Source organism: Ruditapes philippinarum, unplaced genomic scaffold, assembly GCF_026571515.1.
Source record: "Ruditapes philippinarum isolate M1 unplaced genomic scaffold, ASM2657151v2 ctg3926_1_1_1_1, whole genome shotgun sequence".
Taxonomy (NCBI): Eukaryota; Metazoa; Mollusca; class Bivalvia; order Venerida; family Veneridae; genus Ruditapes; species Ruditapes philippinarum.
The window spans coordinates 52,882-73,252 of NW_026851937.1; the positions used below are offsets into that span (position 1 = coordinate 52,882).

At 32.4% G+C, this 20,371-nt stretch overlaps 1 protein-coding gene across 1 annotated transcript in view; it reads right to left on the reverse strand.

Annotated features, from left to right (window-relative positions):
• The window catches only part of LOC132743562 (mucin-2-like), a 76,058-nt gene that overhangs the window by 16,586 nt on the left and 39,101 nt on the right, over window positions 1-20,371 (reverse strand). Inside the window, exons 12-14 of the mRNA XM_060732095.1 lie at window positions 14,617-14,792; window positions 13,857-14,027; window positions 3,334-3,469 (exon numbers count right to left, since the gene is read on the reverse strand). Coding sequence (XP_060588078.1) covers window positions 3,334-3,469; window positions 13,857-14,027; window positions 14,617-14,792 — 483 coding nt within the window. The remainder of the gene's footprint in view (window positions 1-3,333; window positions 3,470-13,856; window positions 14,028-14,616; window positions 14,793-20,371) is intronic.

A 20,371-nucleotide genomic window follows, 5' to 3' on the forward strand; every position in this document is an offset into this window, starting at 1 on the left:
GTAAAGGTTTTTGACTTCAAACCACTTGACTCACCGCTGTGGGTACGAATTTCGACAGGGACATTCGATTCCTTCATGTGAGGAAGCTATCCAGATAACTTACGGAACGTCGATGGTCTACTCAGGTTCCCGTTCATACAGTTCTACATATTTCCGGTGATAAGTATTAAACATGTTTAAAGGGATATTCAGGCAAAATAATGACAAAAATATTAAAATGATCTATGTACTCAAATCACGCTAAAATGACTTTTCTTGAAGGTTCAGCATGAATTTCTGTTTAAATTCTATATATTTTGGGTTTGAAGCGTAAATATATCTATATATGTTGAACAAAATTTAGACGCAAATAGAATCACCAAATAGTTTTAATACAAGTCAAGTGACTTGAACAAACCCTTGAAGTTACAATAACAGATATTGTGGATATTGTATGATTGAAACAAGTCTAAGTCATACATTTAACATGTTCTTTAACGTTTCCAGAGTTCACTTTGACCACTATTGTGAAATGTTAGCGTTCCAACCTGACCCACGCGGGTCAAGTTAGGAAACCATCATTTTATTCTTTATATGATGAACAGTTTGTCCCTTTGACTGTCTAGTATATTTATTTTGAGGGCATTTACAGAATATTAAATGAAAAATTCAAAACTAAGAAATGAAAATTTTGCTTGTGTCTCCCTTTAAAGCTTATCACCGGAAACATGTAGTACTGAGTGTGGACAAATGTGCCATTAAGGTAGCAAAACGAAAATTAAGTGGTATTTTGACTTCCATACAAAATACTAAGTGAGTATAACTGTATTAATTGCCAAAAAATCAAAAGGAGTTAATGGTGTTTCAGCTGTATGGTGAAGGAGGAGTTGTTCAAAAATTGTAATATGACACGTGAAATGAAAACCTTTTTTAGAAATTAAAATAATAGCATTTTCAGGCTTTAAGATCCGATATACTACAAAAATGTTTTATTCTTATTTTTCATTTTTTTTAGATTTTAGTTAAAGTTACCAAAATTTACTCCTGTTCCTTCTTGGCAGTTGGTACAATTATAATGATTTAGTTTTTTGTGTGGATGTCAAAATACAACAACATGAACTACTTTGGTTAAATTTTACTACTTTTATGATACATATGTTTACATTTATTGCTGCATACTCTAGGTAAAAAGCATCTAACATGCTCTTTAAACAGTAATTTCAACGTCATAAAACTCTTTGCTCTTTCTGAAGATTTTTTTCGTGTCTGAGGCCTTATGTGCCTTTGAAATATATAAGGTCTACAATGAACTCATTTTTCACCAGCATTTCAAATATTGACGTATACCATGGATTACATTATATGGATTTGTTTATTAAATATTTTTTGAAAAATTGTTGGTACCAAAGTACTAAATGAGTTAGTAAGAGTACTTAAATACGATGAATAAACATATTCTGTTCTGGAACAACTTATTATTTGCTACTTAAATATATGAAATATAGGATCATGTATCGCACCGTTGCCTACAACATTTAATATATATATTTCGTGATTTCTCTTTGCTGATACCAAATACTATTAATATAATTATTTATTGTATCATAGACCTTCCATTATAAACCAATTCACTTAAAGATCCTGCATGTAGTAATTGAGGTTGAATACCACACTTCAGTGAAAAATATATATATTTAAGAAATAAAACATGGCCTTGAGGGCAATATGCAAGTTTCCGGACTGATTGGTCAGACTGAGGAATGTATATGGTCCGAAGCGCAGCTGAGGGACATATAACTTCCGAGGTCTGGCCAACCAGTCCGTAAACCTGCATTTTGCCCGAAAGGCCATGTTTTATTTGTTATATTAAACCGAATCTAAATCCTTTCATCCCTTTTGTTGCTGTCATTTTTACTATAATTTGCTGTCAAATAATAATTCATTTGTTCAGTGTGTGAAATATCTCAAACCCTAGTCGGATTTATTAAAATTATTTTCAAGCGATACAGCAAAAAATCATGCTCTTCTTTTGTCATTCAATTTTTGTTAATCACATTAAACAGGAAAAAAACAAACAAACTAACTTTAAGATTTTCACAAACTGTATCAATAAAATTAAAAATTTATAAGCAATTTAAAGACATAATATGACGTTTGATCAACATGTAATACATTTATGTGAAACAAAACAATAAATTCAGTAAAAAGAATCATTTAACAACAAAATAAAATATTATACCTCATTTGCATACGCCCTTCTATATTTAGTATCATGTCATCCAGTCCATATAAGAATTATGGACCGCCCCCTGTCTGTATGGGGTTTATGGACCGGATGACGTCATACTAAATATAGAAGGGCATATGCAAATGAGGTAAAATATATGTATATAATTATGCTTAGTAAGAAAACAATTTTCAAAAATCGAAGAATATGTGAAATATGTAATTTAAATATTTGTAAATATTATATGTAATCATCAAAATATATGCATTCATTTCTTATTGAAAAATTTTACTTAGACTTTAAAGATAATGAATTATTACCTCCTTTTATTTACATGAAATGATAAATTCCATAATATCTTTATCAATAATGCTTTTTGGAATTTACAAAATTGATAAATCTTAACTTGAGCATCATATTGATGATTCAAAACCATAAAAAAAGTGTTACAGGATATTTAAGTGGGCTTTTGAAGTTTAATAATTATACATTCGTTATTTAACATGTCAGTGATTCTACTATATGAGAGTGCATTTTGATTTACTATATTATATCTATGCCAATACAATACTTTTATTTCAAATCTACATTTTTGAGTTAAAATAACTTTTTATTTAAAACTATTTTTGTCAATAATAATATAATTATATAATATTGATATAGTAAGGTAACTGAGTACAATATTTCTTTCTTCTGGACGAATTCACAGCTTTCAAACCTCTTATGGACAAGCTGGAAGCCGAGTTTAATCTTGGTTTAGCAGCAGTGCAAGCCAAGAGTATATCAGTATTGTATTTAACAATGCATAAAGATTTATTTAATTCACACCACAGTTTGTTATAACATTTTGTCAGAACTTTCGTAAATTAGAGATTTGAATCCTATTCATTTGGAATTGAAAAATGAAAACGAAGTGGCTGGACAGAGAACAGTATTGCTTTTGATAAGGGAAACACGAGACTAGATTGATTACAGTTTGGATTTGGTTTCGTAAATGAAGACAAGGCTAAATTGCTTCATTTGAACACCATGTTGTGCAAATGCTGGATTTTAATGGATCCATTTTACTAGGTGTGAAATAAATTTTATTAGATTTCATTTAAAATGCCAATGCACATTATACGTACTGTCTTGTTACAATCCGTGATCCATCTTTTTCGTTATGAAGTGTGTTAATGCAGTAATTGTTAGGTGGATTACACGTTTGTGGTGCAAACAATTTTTCACACAGGAACTCGGGACCAGCACAAACATTACAAGTAACTAAGAAAAAATATAAAAAAATAAGTGAAAATAAAAAAATTTAAAAAAAAATGAAAAAAACAAACAAGCAATCAAACAAAAAAATAAAAAAAACATCACTAACAATACACGACAAATAATCAAGCAGATAAAAAAACCCAGAAAATTATGTGGACTTCTCTCTGAGGCTAACTGTAATTTAAAATTTCCCTGTTCTCCTTTCCAAATTAAGACTTAAACTTAAAAGCTTAAGTGCATGGACTCCTGAATATAAATTACAAAAAAGAGTGGTGTTATATCACGCCTGGTAAATGATAGAGCTACCTCTTTCGGAGGTATGTGGTAAATTGCTCTATCGCAACCTCCGAGCTAGTGCATGTCGCTAAAATCAAGTGTCAAATGTTTCATTTTTTGTATAAAAATTATTTGTAAACTCTCTACCAGATATCGAAATCGGAGAATGCTATGCCATGTAGATATGATTAAAGTTTCATGAACACGTAAAGTTTTTATAATTGTGTTTAAAATGAAAATGTGGCGGCGTTTCCAAGTTAGCGAATCTAGCTTTGAAATGGACCGTTTCATCGTGAAACAGATTATTTTTCCTCAAATTTTCATATAAACAGCGATACAGATTAAAAACGAATACGAATCAAGTAGATATAATGACTAGAAATGAAATAAAATTGAAATCTGATCAAATTATTAGTTTATAAAGAAAATACAGAATATTTGTTCTCTGAGACAGCTCTGTCGTGAAGGAGGTAGTCATGTCGACAGCTCTATAGTTACGTACAAAGTATCTGATTGATTGTGTATATTTTATTCATAACATTCATGCACAAAAAATAAAAGAAATGTTATACTAATGTAACTATTATGCATGTTTATCATGACGTAATTTGCATAATAAAGCATTAATATTTACAGCGGACTCAATTGGTTTTTTTTACTGTACACAGCCTTGTGTTAAACAGCATATTATATTATCTATATTCGTGTAGTATTGAATTGAATTGGTGCTGTTTCAGTATCCTTTTAATTCATACATATCTAACCACTTTTGCCACGTTGCATTAAGAACTTAACTTAAAAATACATGTTAAGACTTAAACTTTTTGTACAAAACTTACAAAACATAAATATTTGTCTGTTTCAGATGACTGCCTTTACATTGTGTATACCAAGAGACGAGTAGTTTTGCTGATGTGTCGGGTACACCGGAAATCAAAATCCATAGTATAATATATACGATATTGTATTGAAAGATACGACAAGACTCAAAATTCAGATCGAAATTTTCACAAATGATCTTTAAAAATAAACATTATCATGGAAATATTTTTGCTGATGTTTAAAGAATAATGTCTCAGCAACCGTATGTTTTAATTCACTTCTTTCAATTTGATGTGCAATAAAGATATTAGTGCTTTTCCCTTTTTGGCCGCAGAATTGCACAATTCTGCGTTACATTTCACTAGGCCTTAAGTTTTTGCGCCACACTGCGTTACTGGATATTCAAGGTGTTTTAAAGATAAAAAAGAACCGTAGCTTTCTCGCAGGCTGGAAACAATGTAGATACTTGTAGGTTAGTTAAAATGTCAACTCACTGGGCATTTTGAATAGAGAACAAGAAAAAAAAGTACACCAAAAGCTCAATAAATATTCCTTGTCACAACTGTCACATTCATAGTTCCCATTTGAACGGTTATTATGTGACTCTTCAAACTCTTAGGCATACTACAGATCGTTTTCACCGCAAACATTTTACATTCTTTGCCCTTTCAGTTTTGGTCAACTTTGAAACCATAGAGCTATCTCCTTGGCGACATGACTACCTCCTTCACGACAGCGCTGTCTGACAGAATAAATATCCTATAAATATCCTATAATTTTTTTATTAACTAATAATTTGAGCTGATTTTAATCTTATTTCATTTCAAAACCTTATATCTACTTGAAACGTATTCGTTTTTTATATGAAAATTTAGATGAAAATTTGAGGAAAAATAATCTGTTTCATGAAAAAAAAAAAACGATCCATTTCAACGCTGAATTTGCTTACTGGGAAACGCTGCCACAACTATATTTCAAATACAATTATAACGACTTTATGTTACCTGGAAACTTTAGTCAAATTTACATGGTATAGCATTCATCGAATTTCGGCATTCATCGAATTTCGATATTTGATGTAGAGTTCACCAAATATATAAAAAATGAAAAAACTTGACACTTGATTTGAGCGACATGCACTAGCTCGGAAGTAGCGATAGAGCAAATTTATCGTATACCTTCGAAAGTGGTATAAAGCAGGGTATTTTTTTAAAGTACAGACCTGGTACTGGCGGAGCTGTATATGGCAGTTTTTGAGTTGTTGTAGCTGCTGTGTTTGCGGTTGTTGCTGCTGATGTCATGTTTACTGTTGATGGACTCTGACCATCTGTATGAGAATAGATATTAATAACATGGGTTGTTATTCTTATTCCTACAGTTGTATATTTAACTACGATACCAAATCAATTTGGATTTTATGTAAAAACGACCAGTTGCTTTTTTGGTGCTGTCAGTGGGCTTATTCTATTTGTATTCTTTTGATCGAGTTTATATGAATTTTATGTAGAAACGCTAGTTGGTGAGTGTGTTTATGAATTTATACTCCTTATTTTATTTTAGTTTATCAATCTAATTTTAGTTCGATTGTGTTTGAAACTTATTAAAACAGTCTTCAATCCGTTCCTGCAATCGATCAGTACTAAGCTGAGAATGTACAGTTTCTGACCCAGGGAAACAAACCTGCCTCTGACGTGGTTCGAACCAACTCAGCCAGCAATTTTTAGATTGCTAGTTCGATTGTGAACCACTCGGCCACGCCGCCACTCGTATTCGTACTTTGTGGTGAGCTGTTTAGTACTGTCACCGTGGTACAAACTGCAGGGGATTCTGATGATAGTAAATTAAGAAAACAAAATACATAATTGCGTGTATAAACCGAATAGTTTGTGAAAAAGAACCTTCCGGTAACATTATGAAAAGCTTAAATACTTCTAGTTTAGTTTTAGTGCAATAGAAGTACACATGATGTGCACTTTTCGTTTAGATCTTGGGCACAGGATGTACACTTGGTGTGCATGTTTCTAGTTTAGATTTAGTGCATTAGACGTGCACAAGGGTGGGAAGATTGGTTTAAACTCAACAGTGCCTTTTGTTGAATACTGTTTTTTAATCTTTCTGGGTTGCTCGGATAACGCTCTAGTCATATCATTTATATTATATGTTATATTACGAAAAAGTCGGACAGAAAAGTTCTTTTGAAACTTATTAGTAATTGAAATATAATTCCTGTTACTCTCATTAAGAAAAAACAAATAAATCTTAATAAATCATTCGAACATATGAGACAGAAAAATACGTAAATTCCAATATAGAAAAATATTATTTACTTTCAATTACCTTAAATGAACTAAAACATTCTTATAACAATAAAATAATAATAATTAAACTTACCTAATAAAAAACAGCATGTAGTTTGTATTCCTAACAGGATTAGGTACACATACGATTTGATATTAGAATTCATCTGGTCGAAAATATGATTTTATTTACGTGGTCTGTATTGCTAATACTCGTGTTTAAGATTTGAAATGAAAATTAAAGTGACACTGTGTCGTGTGAAAACACCATATGGCCCGTTTACTACTATTGTTAATTGTAAAGGTCTTTCTTGTATCTTAACATATAAATTTGCGACTCTCAAATGCCCTTCATTTTCTGCTTTATTAAACAAAACAAAAAAAAAAAAAAAAAAAAGAAAAGAATAAGAAAGATTATAAACAACAATGTATGAAAACATTGCTGCAAGGAAGTATTCTCTTCGACGACTTTGTTTACACACGAAATACAGTGAAAGTTGAGAAAACCACTATTTCAGGAGTCTACGGTGAATTATATATAAATAATTGTTTTTCCCATATGAACAGGTGCAATAGCTATGAGACTCAATTTTAACTTTAAAATATGGTAAAGCTCTATCTACCTACAAAGTTTCATGATAATACCTCTTGTTATTCCGGACAAGAAAAGCGGACGGACGGACGGACAACCGGACGAAGCGGCGACTTTATGCTCATCCTTCGGGGAGCATAAAAATACAGAAAACCTACATAGTTGTTTTAAAAATCTAATTTCGAGTGCCTAACGTGACGCAATGTTTGTTCTGATTTAGTTTCGTATCTAACCTTAGAGATTCATTAACACTGCAATATCAACTTGCTGCTTGCTTTAAATTTGATTCGAGATGTTCGCCTGGCTACGGACTTTGACTAATGCAGCGTGTGTTCTCCCATACCCTTCGAGAATAAGCATCCTGTCAATGGATTGGAGTCTACAGCAATAATGGTTCACGTGACCTTTGCCAAAGATACGGTACATTACTTAAAATGTTTGCATGGCATATGCACTTTAGCGAGGAGGATGATTTCATTTGAGAGTTAAACACAATAAAAACGTTTAGTAAAAGTACACAATGCAGGCTCTTCTATACGGCAAATTTAGATTTCATGGCGCTCTTTAAAGAAACAATGTCGAAACTGTTTGAGCAAAATTCTCAAATGCCATAAGCTCTGGAAATTATATAAACTCACATAATACACACACATATTAAGACCCAACTGGCATGTAACAATTTTGGCTGATATTATTTACTCCGCCCATGAAATAGTTTTTAAGCTCACTTTTACGGTAATATAAGACACATTGCACTTGCGCAATAAACAAGGTCAAAAATATTTCGTCACATGAGGCGTCCGAGGCCGAGTAGTTAAGATCGTTGACTTCAAACCACTTGCCTCTCACCACTGTGGTTTCGAATCCCGACTGGGAATTTGAATTCTTTCATGTGAGGAAGCTATCCAGTTAGCTTACGAAATGTCGGTGATTCTACTCAGGTACCCGTTCGTGCCTGAAATAATGCACGGACGGGCACCTGAGGTCTTCCTCCACCGGGTGAAACAAGGTCGAAAATATTTCGTCACATTCATTCGTTCTATCCCTCGCGTCAATTCTTCTTTATTTGTATTTAAAACGTTGTTTACGCTCCGGCTTAGCCCGTGCAATAGATTTTTTTTCTTTTCGTCAATATAATGTACAATACTTTAGCCGAAGTACAATGCTGCAAAATTTCCACATTGCATAAAATATGTTTTGTTGGTCGCTTATTTTTGCCAGTTGCTTTCGTAGAAATACACTTATACAAACAAAAAAGAGTTTTTGCACAAGGATTCGCCGCGCTAGCCATTGTCAAGGTTGCTTACTAAGTAACTCTCTCATTTAATTTTATATGACCTGAGTTATTTGTTTTGAGGTCAAAATCTAGAGTAGATTACACGTATTTCTCACATTTTGATCATGTTCGTTAAATATATAACAACAACAAGAAGTTATCGGTACATATTTGTATATTTATTATATATCCCTGTATAGGTCTTCGTCCAAGGGCTTAATCGGTTTATTGCAGTTGTCTGAAGTACAACAATATGTACAATCAAAGTCAAGGGTGATAATGTTGTTGTCCTCAAAATTAAGGCATTTACTGTGGTTAGAGCTTCCTAAGAACCACTCCCGATAGCAGGTGTCAAAGTTGCCGCAGCTGAAATGTATATTTAAAGCAAGTTATCGTCATTGCTGAGTCTCATATGCAAACATGCAAACATGATTAATATTAAAAGAATGGTGATTATTTCTTACAATTATTGGCTTTGTTATATGGTATTGGCGGTGCGTCCGTCGCCGGGAGGTAAAGTTTTTTGCCTTTTGCTCCTCAAAGCTGTGGGTGCGAATTCCGACAGGGACTTTCGATTCTTTCATGTGAGGAAGCTATCCAGCTAGCTTTCGCAACGTCGATAGTTCTATTCAGGTGCCCGTTCGTGCAGCAGGGCACCCGAGGTCTTTCGACACCAGTCAAGTTTCGATCTTGGTCATATGACCTATACTGTGGAGGTGTGACATAAAACCCAATTAATCAAACAAACAAAATATGGCCTTGACATGGAGCAAATACAATTTCCGCAACAATGTAAGCAAATTATGAAATATATTTAATACTATTGAATTTCCAGGGTTATGGTATCATAGAAATGAATATTTGTTTTCGTTCCTTGTAGTGACAATATAGATTTAATAACGATTCATAATTGGTTGACATGTAAAACATGATTAATGCTTATCAACTGAAATACATGTATGTAGTACTAAATATGGATTGATATGTCAGAAAGCCAGTATAACTGTACTTATTGCCAAACAAAATAAAAGGATTAAAATATGTTTCAGGTGTATGGTCAATGAATAGTTGGTCAAAAATTGTCATAAGACACGTTAAAATATATGATAAAAAGTAGCATTTTCAAGATTAAAAGCGTGTTATACTCCAAAAATGTTTAATATTTATCTGCAAGTTTTTTTTTTTAATTTTGGTAAAGGTTTATAGTCACAAAAAATTACTCCCGTTCATTCTGGGCACTTAGTACAGTTGCAGTTATTTATCATATTGTATGGAATTTGTAGAAAATTTTGTTCTTGTCTAAGACTTCATGTGCCTTTAATACGGACAGGTCTACCCTTACGCATATTTCTTATAAGCATTTATGAACTTAAACACTTTTGGTCTCGTAAATTGAAGATGAGGCTAAATTGAGTAGATTGAATGTAACAATAGGTCAGGGTATCGCATTGTAACATGGCCAGCGATTGGCTGAAAAAAAGTGCAGGGAAAACCGTATGAATCACTTTATACATGAGGTGATTGGATGAGAATGGGGTATTTTTAAGTATAAAAACTAATTTAAAAAGTAACACTACATTGATTTCTGAAGAAAATGAAATATTTCATGAGTCCCTATGATAATTTTGACTTGGATATTTGCATTTATAAAAAGTGTATGTCAGTCCTGTGATCAGCAGAAAATTTCAATGAAATGGGGGGTAATCCTCTTTGAAGTCATTTTGCAAAAAAATTGGTTGGCTAACACTATATAACAGGAACATTTTTATGTGTCAGGCATTTCATTCTGCTAGAAAAATCACCTCTTTAGCATGAAAACTCAATTTTAAGGTAGGATTAGGGACCATTTCTTATAATGTAAGTCTATAGAAATATCAATATGAATGTCTGACCAATATTGGATAAACTATGGTTAGTAAGTTTGTTAATGCAGTAGTTGTTAGGAGGGTAACACGTTTGTGGTGCAAACAATTTTTCACACAGGAACTCGGGACCAGCACAAACATTACAAGTAACTATAAAAAATAAAAAATAAAAAATACAAAAAACAAACAAACAAGAAATCAAACAGATAAAGATCGAAAATCATGTGTGGACTTCTTTCATGAGTTTAATTGTGATTTAAAATTTCCTAGTTCTCCCTTTCAAATTTAAGAAAAAAAAACTTAAAAGGTTAAGTAACGATAACAAAAAGGAGTGGTGTTATATATAACAATGCATTTAAGAATATAAAAAATACAGCTTGTGACCAGTCCCCGATATTTTACGGGTTATGTTCAAAGTTTTAAAGATCACGGTGAGAGGTCGTTTACCACAACTTTTCCGCGCAACGTCAACATATCATACTTCTGACCGAGACACCGTATATTTCTGGACAAAATATTAACCATCGAATTTTTGAAACAATTTATGGTTAATCTAGCACAACACAATTCACAAAAAATTACATACTTCGAAGAAACAGTGTGTTTCTATTGTAAACTTTAGGGAATATATGTTGGAAAAAGGCCCATTGACTCGAATATTGGAGCACCGTACAATACTGAATTCAAACACCGCATTCTTTTTCCGTTTGACCGATAAATACATGAACCGTTTTCATTTGCATCATTCTTTAAAAGTAACTGTTAATTCACCTGTTGATATGTTATGTTGCTGTTATCATATGTTATTTAATGGAAAACTTCTGAAGGTCTGGTCTATGTGAATAATACTTGTTAGATAAGTCGATATCTTTTCTTTTTTCGAACTTATTCAAACGGAAAAAAACCACATGGAAAGATAATTCTTCGATGAGGTTACCAAGTGTTACCATTGTGTTGTAGAAAGTGTTTCTTTCAATAATCATTTTCAAACTGATTCAGATGATTCCGCCGTGCATGTTGCCAAAATTATTTTGAAGGTTTCATCGGTTGACATTAAATCGGTTATAGGATTTTTTAAATGTAATTGTTGATGCAAATTATAAGATGAATTCTACTGAGCGTTTTAAAAGTTTATTTTTACGAAAACCCGATATGAATTGGATTTCCGTGTTTTTTAATCGTGCACTGAACCACAAAGTTTGCATCGGTTCACCACCTTGTACATGTATATACTATTAAACTGAATCACATTTTTCACTTGATTTTTGAATTTATTCACTTTGCTTTATCTCTTGCATCACATTAAAGTGATTTTATTATGTTTTTTTTCTGATTGGTTATTCGAAACAATTTTATCAATGCTTGGTAACCTCATCGAAGAATGATCTTTCATGAGGGGTTTATCCGTTTGAATAAGATTGTAGATACCATTGCACTAACCTTACTGGTATTATTTACATAGAAGTGACCTTCAGGAGTTTTCCATAAAATAACATATGATTATAACAGCAACATAACATAACAATAGGTCAATTAACAGTTACTTATAAAGTATAGTGCAAATGAAAACGGTTCCAGTATTTATCGGTCAAACGGAAAAAGAATGCGGTGTTTGAATTCAGTGTTGTACGGTGCTCCAATATTCGAGTCAATAGGCCTTTTTACAACATATATTCCCTAAAATTTACAATAGAAACACACAATGTGTATGGAACTTGAATTTATGCCTAATCATAATATATACACAAGCTCGTAAGGTCATAGAACAAATACATCGTCGTTTTAACACATGTTTTTGTGACAAGTTCGAGTCATTTTGAGGTAGTCACGATCGTTTGAAAACACTATTCCTACGAAGTATGTAATTTTTTGTGAATTGTGTTGTGCTAGATTAACAACAAATTGTTTCAAAAATTCGATGGAGTACCTAAACAATTGGAATAATTTCAGCAGGAAGATATTTTGTAAGCTATTACCTGCAATTTAGTTATCGAGCCATTAATATTTTGTACAGAAATATACGGTGTCTCGGTCAGAAGTAAGATATTTTGACGTTGCGCGGAAAAGTTGTGGTAAACGCCCTATCACCGTGAAGATGTTTTATGGAAAACACAGATAGCTTTATCAATATAGTTGTTAACTGTTTTGTACAGTTCTAATAATATATAAAACACATTTTGTATATATGCTTTTTTTGGACACTGTTTTTTTCAGACAAACTGTAGATTTATAGTTTACCAATAAAAATTGCAATCAACAAAAATACAGAGAATGAGTTTGCCTATTGATTTATCATAAGTTTTGTATGAATCAATAATAAAAACAAAATTATTCTGTTTACATTGTAAAAGAATGGAAACAGAAATAAGTGCCAAATCTAAATAGATGCGTGTCGGGGCGTTCGTTGTCCAGTAGTAAAGATCATTGACTTCAAGGCACTTGCTTCCAATCGCTGTAGATTTAATCCGCGCCAGCGTGTTTGATTTCTTTAAAATTCATGTGAGAAAGCTCTTCAGCTAGTTTACCTAATATATGTGGCTGTTATTACTTACAGTAATGCACAAAGAGGCACCTGAGGTCTTTCTCCTTCAAAGCTTTAAAGTTCCCTTATTACCTATAGTGTTAGTGTGACGTTAACAACCCCCTCCCCCACAAAATAATCAATAAAAATCAGATCATTAATATATATGCATGTCGTGGAAAATTGCCTTGCGAAACTTATTATCTGGGTATTATCATTAAAATGCAATTTATTTTGAAACAAATAATAAACTAATGATAAAAGATGACTGCAAAACTTCTCTGTACCTGTCAGAAGTTGATGCAGAGGCTATCAAGCTAAATAATAAAAATGCTTCATAATAATTTATTTTGTAATCCACGTTTAAGTGTATAAAGCTGTAGCTCATATATTTGTTTATAAAAAATCAAAAACAGTTGAGTTATGTTCTTTTTTAACCAATTATTGTTTCTTTATGATTTGTAACACACAATGTTTAACTTAATTGATTGTACATGCATATTGTATATAGAGTACAATGTTTCGGAACAAAATTTTCAGCTATTACTTTAGTAGTTTTGGCGATGATTTCAAGAATATTCAACTCGCTTTCAGGAAAACACACACTTGGTATTCTTTATTCATTTTCATGTTAATATCAACAAAACTTTTTAAAATCCACAGGCAACGGATATACAGCTTTATACACTTTAAAATTAGAATGTAGTTTTGTAAAGCAGAGTATTTTCTTTAAATAAAGACCTGCTACTGGCGGAGCTGTATGTGGCAGTTTTTGAGTTGTTGTTGTTGCTGTATTTGGGATTGATGCTGCTGTTGTGGTTTCGGTTGTTGCCGCTGTGGTTCCGTTTGTTGTTGCTTTGATTGAGGTTGTTGCTGTTGATGTCATCTTTACTGTTGGGGGACTCTGAGGAACTGTATGAGAATAGATATTAATAACGTGGATTGTTATTCTTATTCCTACAGTTGTACATTTAACTTCGATACTCAATCCATTTGGATTTTGTGTAAAAAAGACCACTTGCTTTTTTGGTGCTGTCATTGGGCTTGTTCTATTTTTACTCTTTTGATCGAGTTTATATGAATTATGTGTAGAAACGCTGGTTGGTGGGTTTATGAATTTATGCTCCTTATTTTAATTAAGTTTATCAATCTAATTTAAGTTCCATTGTGTTTGAAACTTATTGAAACAGTCTTCAATCCGTTCCTGCAATCGACCAGTACTAAGCTATGAGTGTACAATTTCTGAACCAAGGAAACAACGGCTTGCCTCTGATGGGGTTCGAACCAACTCAGTCAGCAATTCTTAGATTGCTAGGCAGATTGTGAACCACTCGGCCACGCCGCCACTCGTATTCGTATTTTGTGGTAAGCTGTCATGGTCCCAAGTGAAGGAGATTCTAATGATATTATATTAAGAAAACAACATACATTATTGTGTGTATAAACGTAATAGTTTGTCAACAAGAAGTAATCGGTACATCTTTGTATATTTATTATCTACCCTTATATAGGTCTTTGTCCAACGGTTTAATCGGTTTATTGCAGTTGTCTGTAGTGCAGCAATATGTACAATCAAAGTCAAGGGTAATAATGTTGTTGTCCTCAAAGTTACGGCATCTGTCGCTGTCAGAGCTTCCTAAGAACCAATCCCGATAGCAGGTGTCAAAGTTGCCGCAGCTGAAATGCATATTAAAAACATATTTAAAACAAGTTATCGTCATTGCTGAGTCTTAAATACAGGCAAGATTGACATTCAAAGAATGGTGATTATTTCTTACAATTATTGGCTTTGTTATATGGCATTGGCGGTGCGTCCGTCGTCGGGTGGTAAAGTTGTTTTCCTTTTGCCCCTCACAGCTGTGGGTGCGAATTCCGACAGGGACTTTCGATTCTTTCATGTGAGGAATCTATCCAGCTAGCTTTCGCAACGTCGAGGGTTATACTCTGGTGCCCGTTCGTGCAGCAGAGCACATGAGGTCTTCTTACATTAGTTCGAACGTCGTCATATGACTTATACTGTGTCAGTCTGACGTAAAACCCAATCAATCAAACAAACAAAATATGTTCTTGTCATTGAGCAAATACAATTTCCGCAACAATTTCAATAACAAATCATGAAATCATTGAAATATATATAATACTGTTGAATTTTCAGACTCATGGTACCAAAGAAATGAATATTTATTTTCTTTCTTTGAAGGGACAAAAATGGATTTAATAACGATCCATAATTGATTTAAAACATGTTTAATGCTTATCACCAGAAATATGTAGTACTAAATACGGCATGATATGCCATTTAGCCAGTATAACTGTACTAATTGCCAAAAAGTCAAAAGGAATAAAATATGTTTCAGCTGTATGGTCAATGAATAGTTGTTCAAAAATTGTAATAAGACACCTCAAAGAAATATGATCAAAAATAGCATTTACAGGCTTAAAGGCGTGTTATTCTCCAAAAATGTTTTATATTTATTTTTCAAAAGTTTTTTTTTAAATTTTGGTCAAAGTTTATAGTCATCAAAAATTACCCCCGTTCATTCTGGTCACCACATGTTATATGCATTTAAAGTGGATAGGTCAACAATGCATACATTTTTCATCAGCATTTATAAATATTTGTTATATAACGCTATCATTGTCAATAATATAATGAAAATATAAGGTAATTAAGAATTGAGTACAATACAATACCATTTTCTGAGGGACAAATTCACAGCTTTTTTTTTGACTCGGAAAATGAACAACAAATCGGCTGTTTAGATCCAGTAATTTGGATTTGATACGAAAAGTTTAGTCTCGTAAATTTAAGACGAGGCTAAATTGAGTAGATTAAATCTAACACTTATCAATATTGGATAAAATGTTATCAATTTTCAAGTAAATTAAATATCAATGCACATTATACGTACTGTCTTGTTACCATTCGTGTTGCATCTATATTGTTGGTAAGTTTGTTAATGCAGTAATTGTTAGGAGGGTAACACGTTTGTGGTGCAAACAATTTTTCACACAGGAACTCGGGACCAGCACAAACATTACAAGTAACTAGGAAAAGATAAAATATAAAAAATAAATAAATGAAAATTAAAAAATTAAAACAATTCAAACAAGCAATCAAACAAAAAAAATCAAAAAATCAAACACCACCAACAAAACACAATAATAATCAAACAGATAAAAAAACGAAAATTACGTGGACTTCTTTCCTGAGGCTAACTCTTATTTAAAATTTCCCTGTTCTCGTTTTCAAAATTAAGACAAAAACTTAAAAGCTTAAGTGCATGGACTACTAAATATCAATTACAAAAAGAGGTGTGGTGGTATATCACGCCTGGTAAATGATAGAGCTACCTCTTTCGGAGGTAGACGGTAAATTGCTCTATCGCTACTTTCGAGCTAGTGCATGTCGCTTAAATCAATTGTCAATGTTTTTTTTTTAACTATATTTGTAAACTCTTTACTAAATATCAAAATTCGGAGAATGCTATGTCATGAAGATTTGATCAAGAAAACATAAAGTTGTTATAAATGTGTTGTAAATGTAGTTGTGGCGGCGTTTACCAGTAAGCGAATCTTGCTTTGAAATGGACCATTTTATCGTGAAATTTTCATCTAAACAGCGATTCAGATTAAAAACGAATACGTTTCAAGTAGATATAATGACTAGAAATAAAATAAGATTGAAATCAGATCAAATTATTAGTGAATAAAAAATATAGAATATCTGTTCTCTGAGACAGCTCTGTCGTGAAGGAGGTAATCATGTCGCCAAGGAGATAGCTCTATAGTTACGTACAAAGTATCTGATTGATTGTGATTGATTTTATCCATAACATTTATCATGGCACAAAAATAATAAAAACAATATTTTACTTATGTAACTACTATGCATGCTTATCATGACGTAATTTGCATAATAAAGCATTAATATTTACAGCGGACTCAATTGTTTTTTTTACTGTACACAACATTGTGATAAACAGCATACTATATTGTCTATATTCGTGTAGTATTGAATTGAATTTGTGCTGTTTCAGTATCTTTTTAGTTTATACATATCTAACCACTTTTGCCACGTTGCATTAAGAACTTAACTTAAAAATACATGTTAAGACTTAAACTTTTTGTACAAAAGTTACAAAACATAAACATGGTATATATTTGTCCATTTCAGATGACTGCATATCGTGTATACCAAGAGACGAGTAGTTTTGCTAATGTGTCGGGTACACCGGAAATCAAAATCCATAGTATAATATATACGATATTGTGTTTAAAGATACGACGAAACTCAAAATTCAGATCGAAATTTTCACGAATTATCTTGAAAAATAAACATTGTCATGGAAATATTTTTGCTGATGTTTAAAGAATAATGTCTTAGCAACCGTATGTTCTAATTCACTTCTTTCAATTTGATGTGCAATAAAGATATTAGTGCATTTCCTTTTTCGGCCGCAGAATTGCACAATTCTGCGTTACATTTCACTAGGCCTTCGGTATTTGCACCACACTGCGTTACTGGATATTCAAGGTGTTTTAAAGATAAAAAAGAATCGTAGCTTTCTCGCAGGCTGGAAACAATGTAGATACTTGTAGGTTAGTTAAAATGTCAACTCACTGGGCATTTTGAATAGAGAACAAAGAAAAGAAATCAAGTACACCAAAAGCTCAATAAATATTTCTTGTCACAATGTTCACATTCATAGTTCCCATGCAAACGGTTTTTATATGACACTTCAAACTCTTAGGCATACTAAAGATCGTTTTTACCGCCAACATTTTACACTCCTTGCCCTTTCATTTTTAGTCAACTTTGAAACCATAGAGCTATCTCCTTGGCGACATGATTACCTCCTTCACGACAGAGCTGTCTGACAGAACAAATATCCTATATTTTCTTTATTAACTAATAATTTGATCTGATTTCAATCTTATTTCATTTCAAGACCTTATATCTACTTGAAACGTATCCGTTTTTTTATCTGAAAATTAAGATGAAAATTTGAGGAAAAATAATCTGTTTCATGAAGAAACGGTCCAGTTAAACGCCGAATTTGCTAATTGGGTTACGACGCCATAACTACATTTCAATCACAATTATAACAACTTTATGTTATCTGGAAACTTTAGTCAAATCTACATGGCATAGCATTCATCGAATTTTAATATTTGGTGTATAATTCACCAAATATATAAAAATGAAAACACTTGACACTTGAATTGAGCGACATGCACTAGCTCGGATGTAGCGATAGAGCAATTTACCGTATACCTCCGAAAGAGGTATAAAGCAGAGTATTTTTTTTAAAGTACAGACCTGGTACTGGCGGAGCTGTATATGGCAGTTTTTGAGTTGTTGTAGCTGCTGTGTTTGCGGTTGTTGCTGCTGATGTCTTGTTTACTGTTGATGGACTCTGACCATCTGTATGAGAATAGATATTAATAACATGGGTTGTTATTCTTATTCCTACAGTTGTATATTTAACTACGATACCAAATCAATTTGGATTTTATGTAAAAACGACCAGTTGCTTTTTTGGTGCTGTCAGTGGGCTTATTCTATTTGTATTCTTTTGATCGAGTTTATATGAATTTTGTGTAGAAACGCTAGTTAGTGGGCGCGTTTATGAATTTATACTCCTTATTTTATTTTAGTTTATCAATCTAATTTTAGTTCCATTGTGTTGCAAACTTATTGAAACAGTCTTCAATCCGTTCCTGCAATTGATCAGTACTAAGCTGAGAGTGTACAGTAAACAACGCCTGCCTCTGATGGGGTTCGAACCAACTCAGCCAGCAATTCTTAGACTGCTAGGCCGATTGTGAACCCCTCGGCTACGCCGCCACTCGTCGTATTCGACTTTGTGTGACTCAGAACCCCGTGGAAATAAGGCAGGGATTTTGATAGTTAACAAAGAAAAAAAAATCCCATAATTTGGGTGTGATAAACCGAAATTTTGTAAAAAAAAACCCTTTTCCGGGTACATTATGAAAGAAAAATTCTATTTTATTTTTAGTGCAATAGAAGACAAGATGGCACTTTCGTTTAATCTTGGGCCAGAGTCACTTGGTGTGTATTTCTACTTTAGCCCTAGAAATTAACTGCAAAAAGCTGGGAAAAATTCGTTTAAACTTAAAAGTGCTTTTTGTTGAATACTGTTGTCTAATATTTCTGGGTTGCTCGGATAACGCTCTAGTCATATCATTTACATTATATGTTATATTACCTTATCCAAAAGAACATCATTTACGGAAAAGTCGGACGAAAAATGTTCTTTTGAAACTAAATAGTATTTGAAATTTAATTCCTGTTACTCTCATTTAGAAAAAACAAATAAATATTTACAAATCATTTCTACATATGAGACAGAAAAAAAAATGTAAATTTCAATACAGAAAAAATTTATTTCAATTCAATTACCTTAAATGAACTTAAAACATTCTTATAACTATCAAATGCTAATAACTAAATTTACCTAATATAAAACAGCATGCAGTTTGTATTCCTAACAGTATTAGGTACACTTTTGATTTAATGTAAGAATTCATCTGGTCGAAAATATGATTTTATTAAAGTGGTCTGTATTGCTATACTCGTGTTTAAGATTTAGAAATGAAAATTAAAGTGACACTGTGTCGTGTGAAAACACCATATGGCCCGTTTACTACTATTGTTAATTGTAAAAGTCTTTCTTTTATCTTAACATATACAATTTGCGACTCTCAAATGCCCTAAATATTCTGCTCTATTAAACAAAAATAATAATAATAATAATAATAATAATAATAATAATAATAATGATAAATAATAATAAACAACAATATATGCTGCAAGGAAGTTTTCTCTTCGGCGACTTTGTTTACACACGAAATACAGTAAAAGTTGAGAAAACCGGACACTGAGAAAATTGGTACTTTCTAAAAACCAGACGATTGATTCAGTTTAATAATTTCAATTCGTTAAACTATTACAATAAACAATGATAATACCGGAATCTGTAAAAACCGAATATCGGACATTCGGGCTTTTACGAAATGATTATGTTTTATTGCAATGCTGTTAGTATAATAGCTAGGTCTCTCCTTTTTGCAAGCCCGTAAAAGGCGTTTGCCATTGAGACCATTTTGTTGTTTCTTTTTTCCCGAAATATAGCCAAAAGCACTATTTTAGGAGCCTAAGGTGAACTATTTATTGCCTTTTTTCCATTAAAAAAAAGAACAGGTGCAATAGCTCGGAGACTCAATTTTTA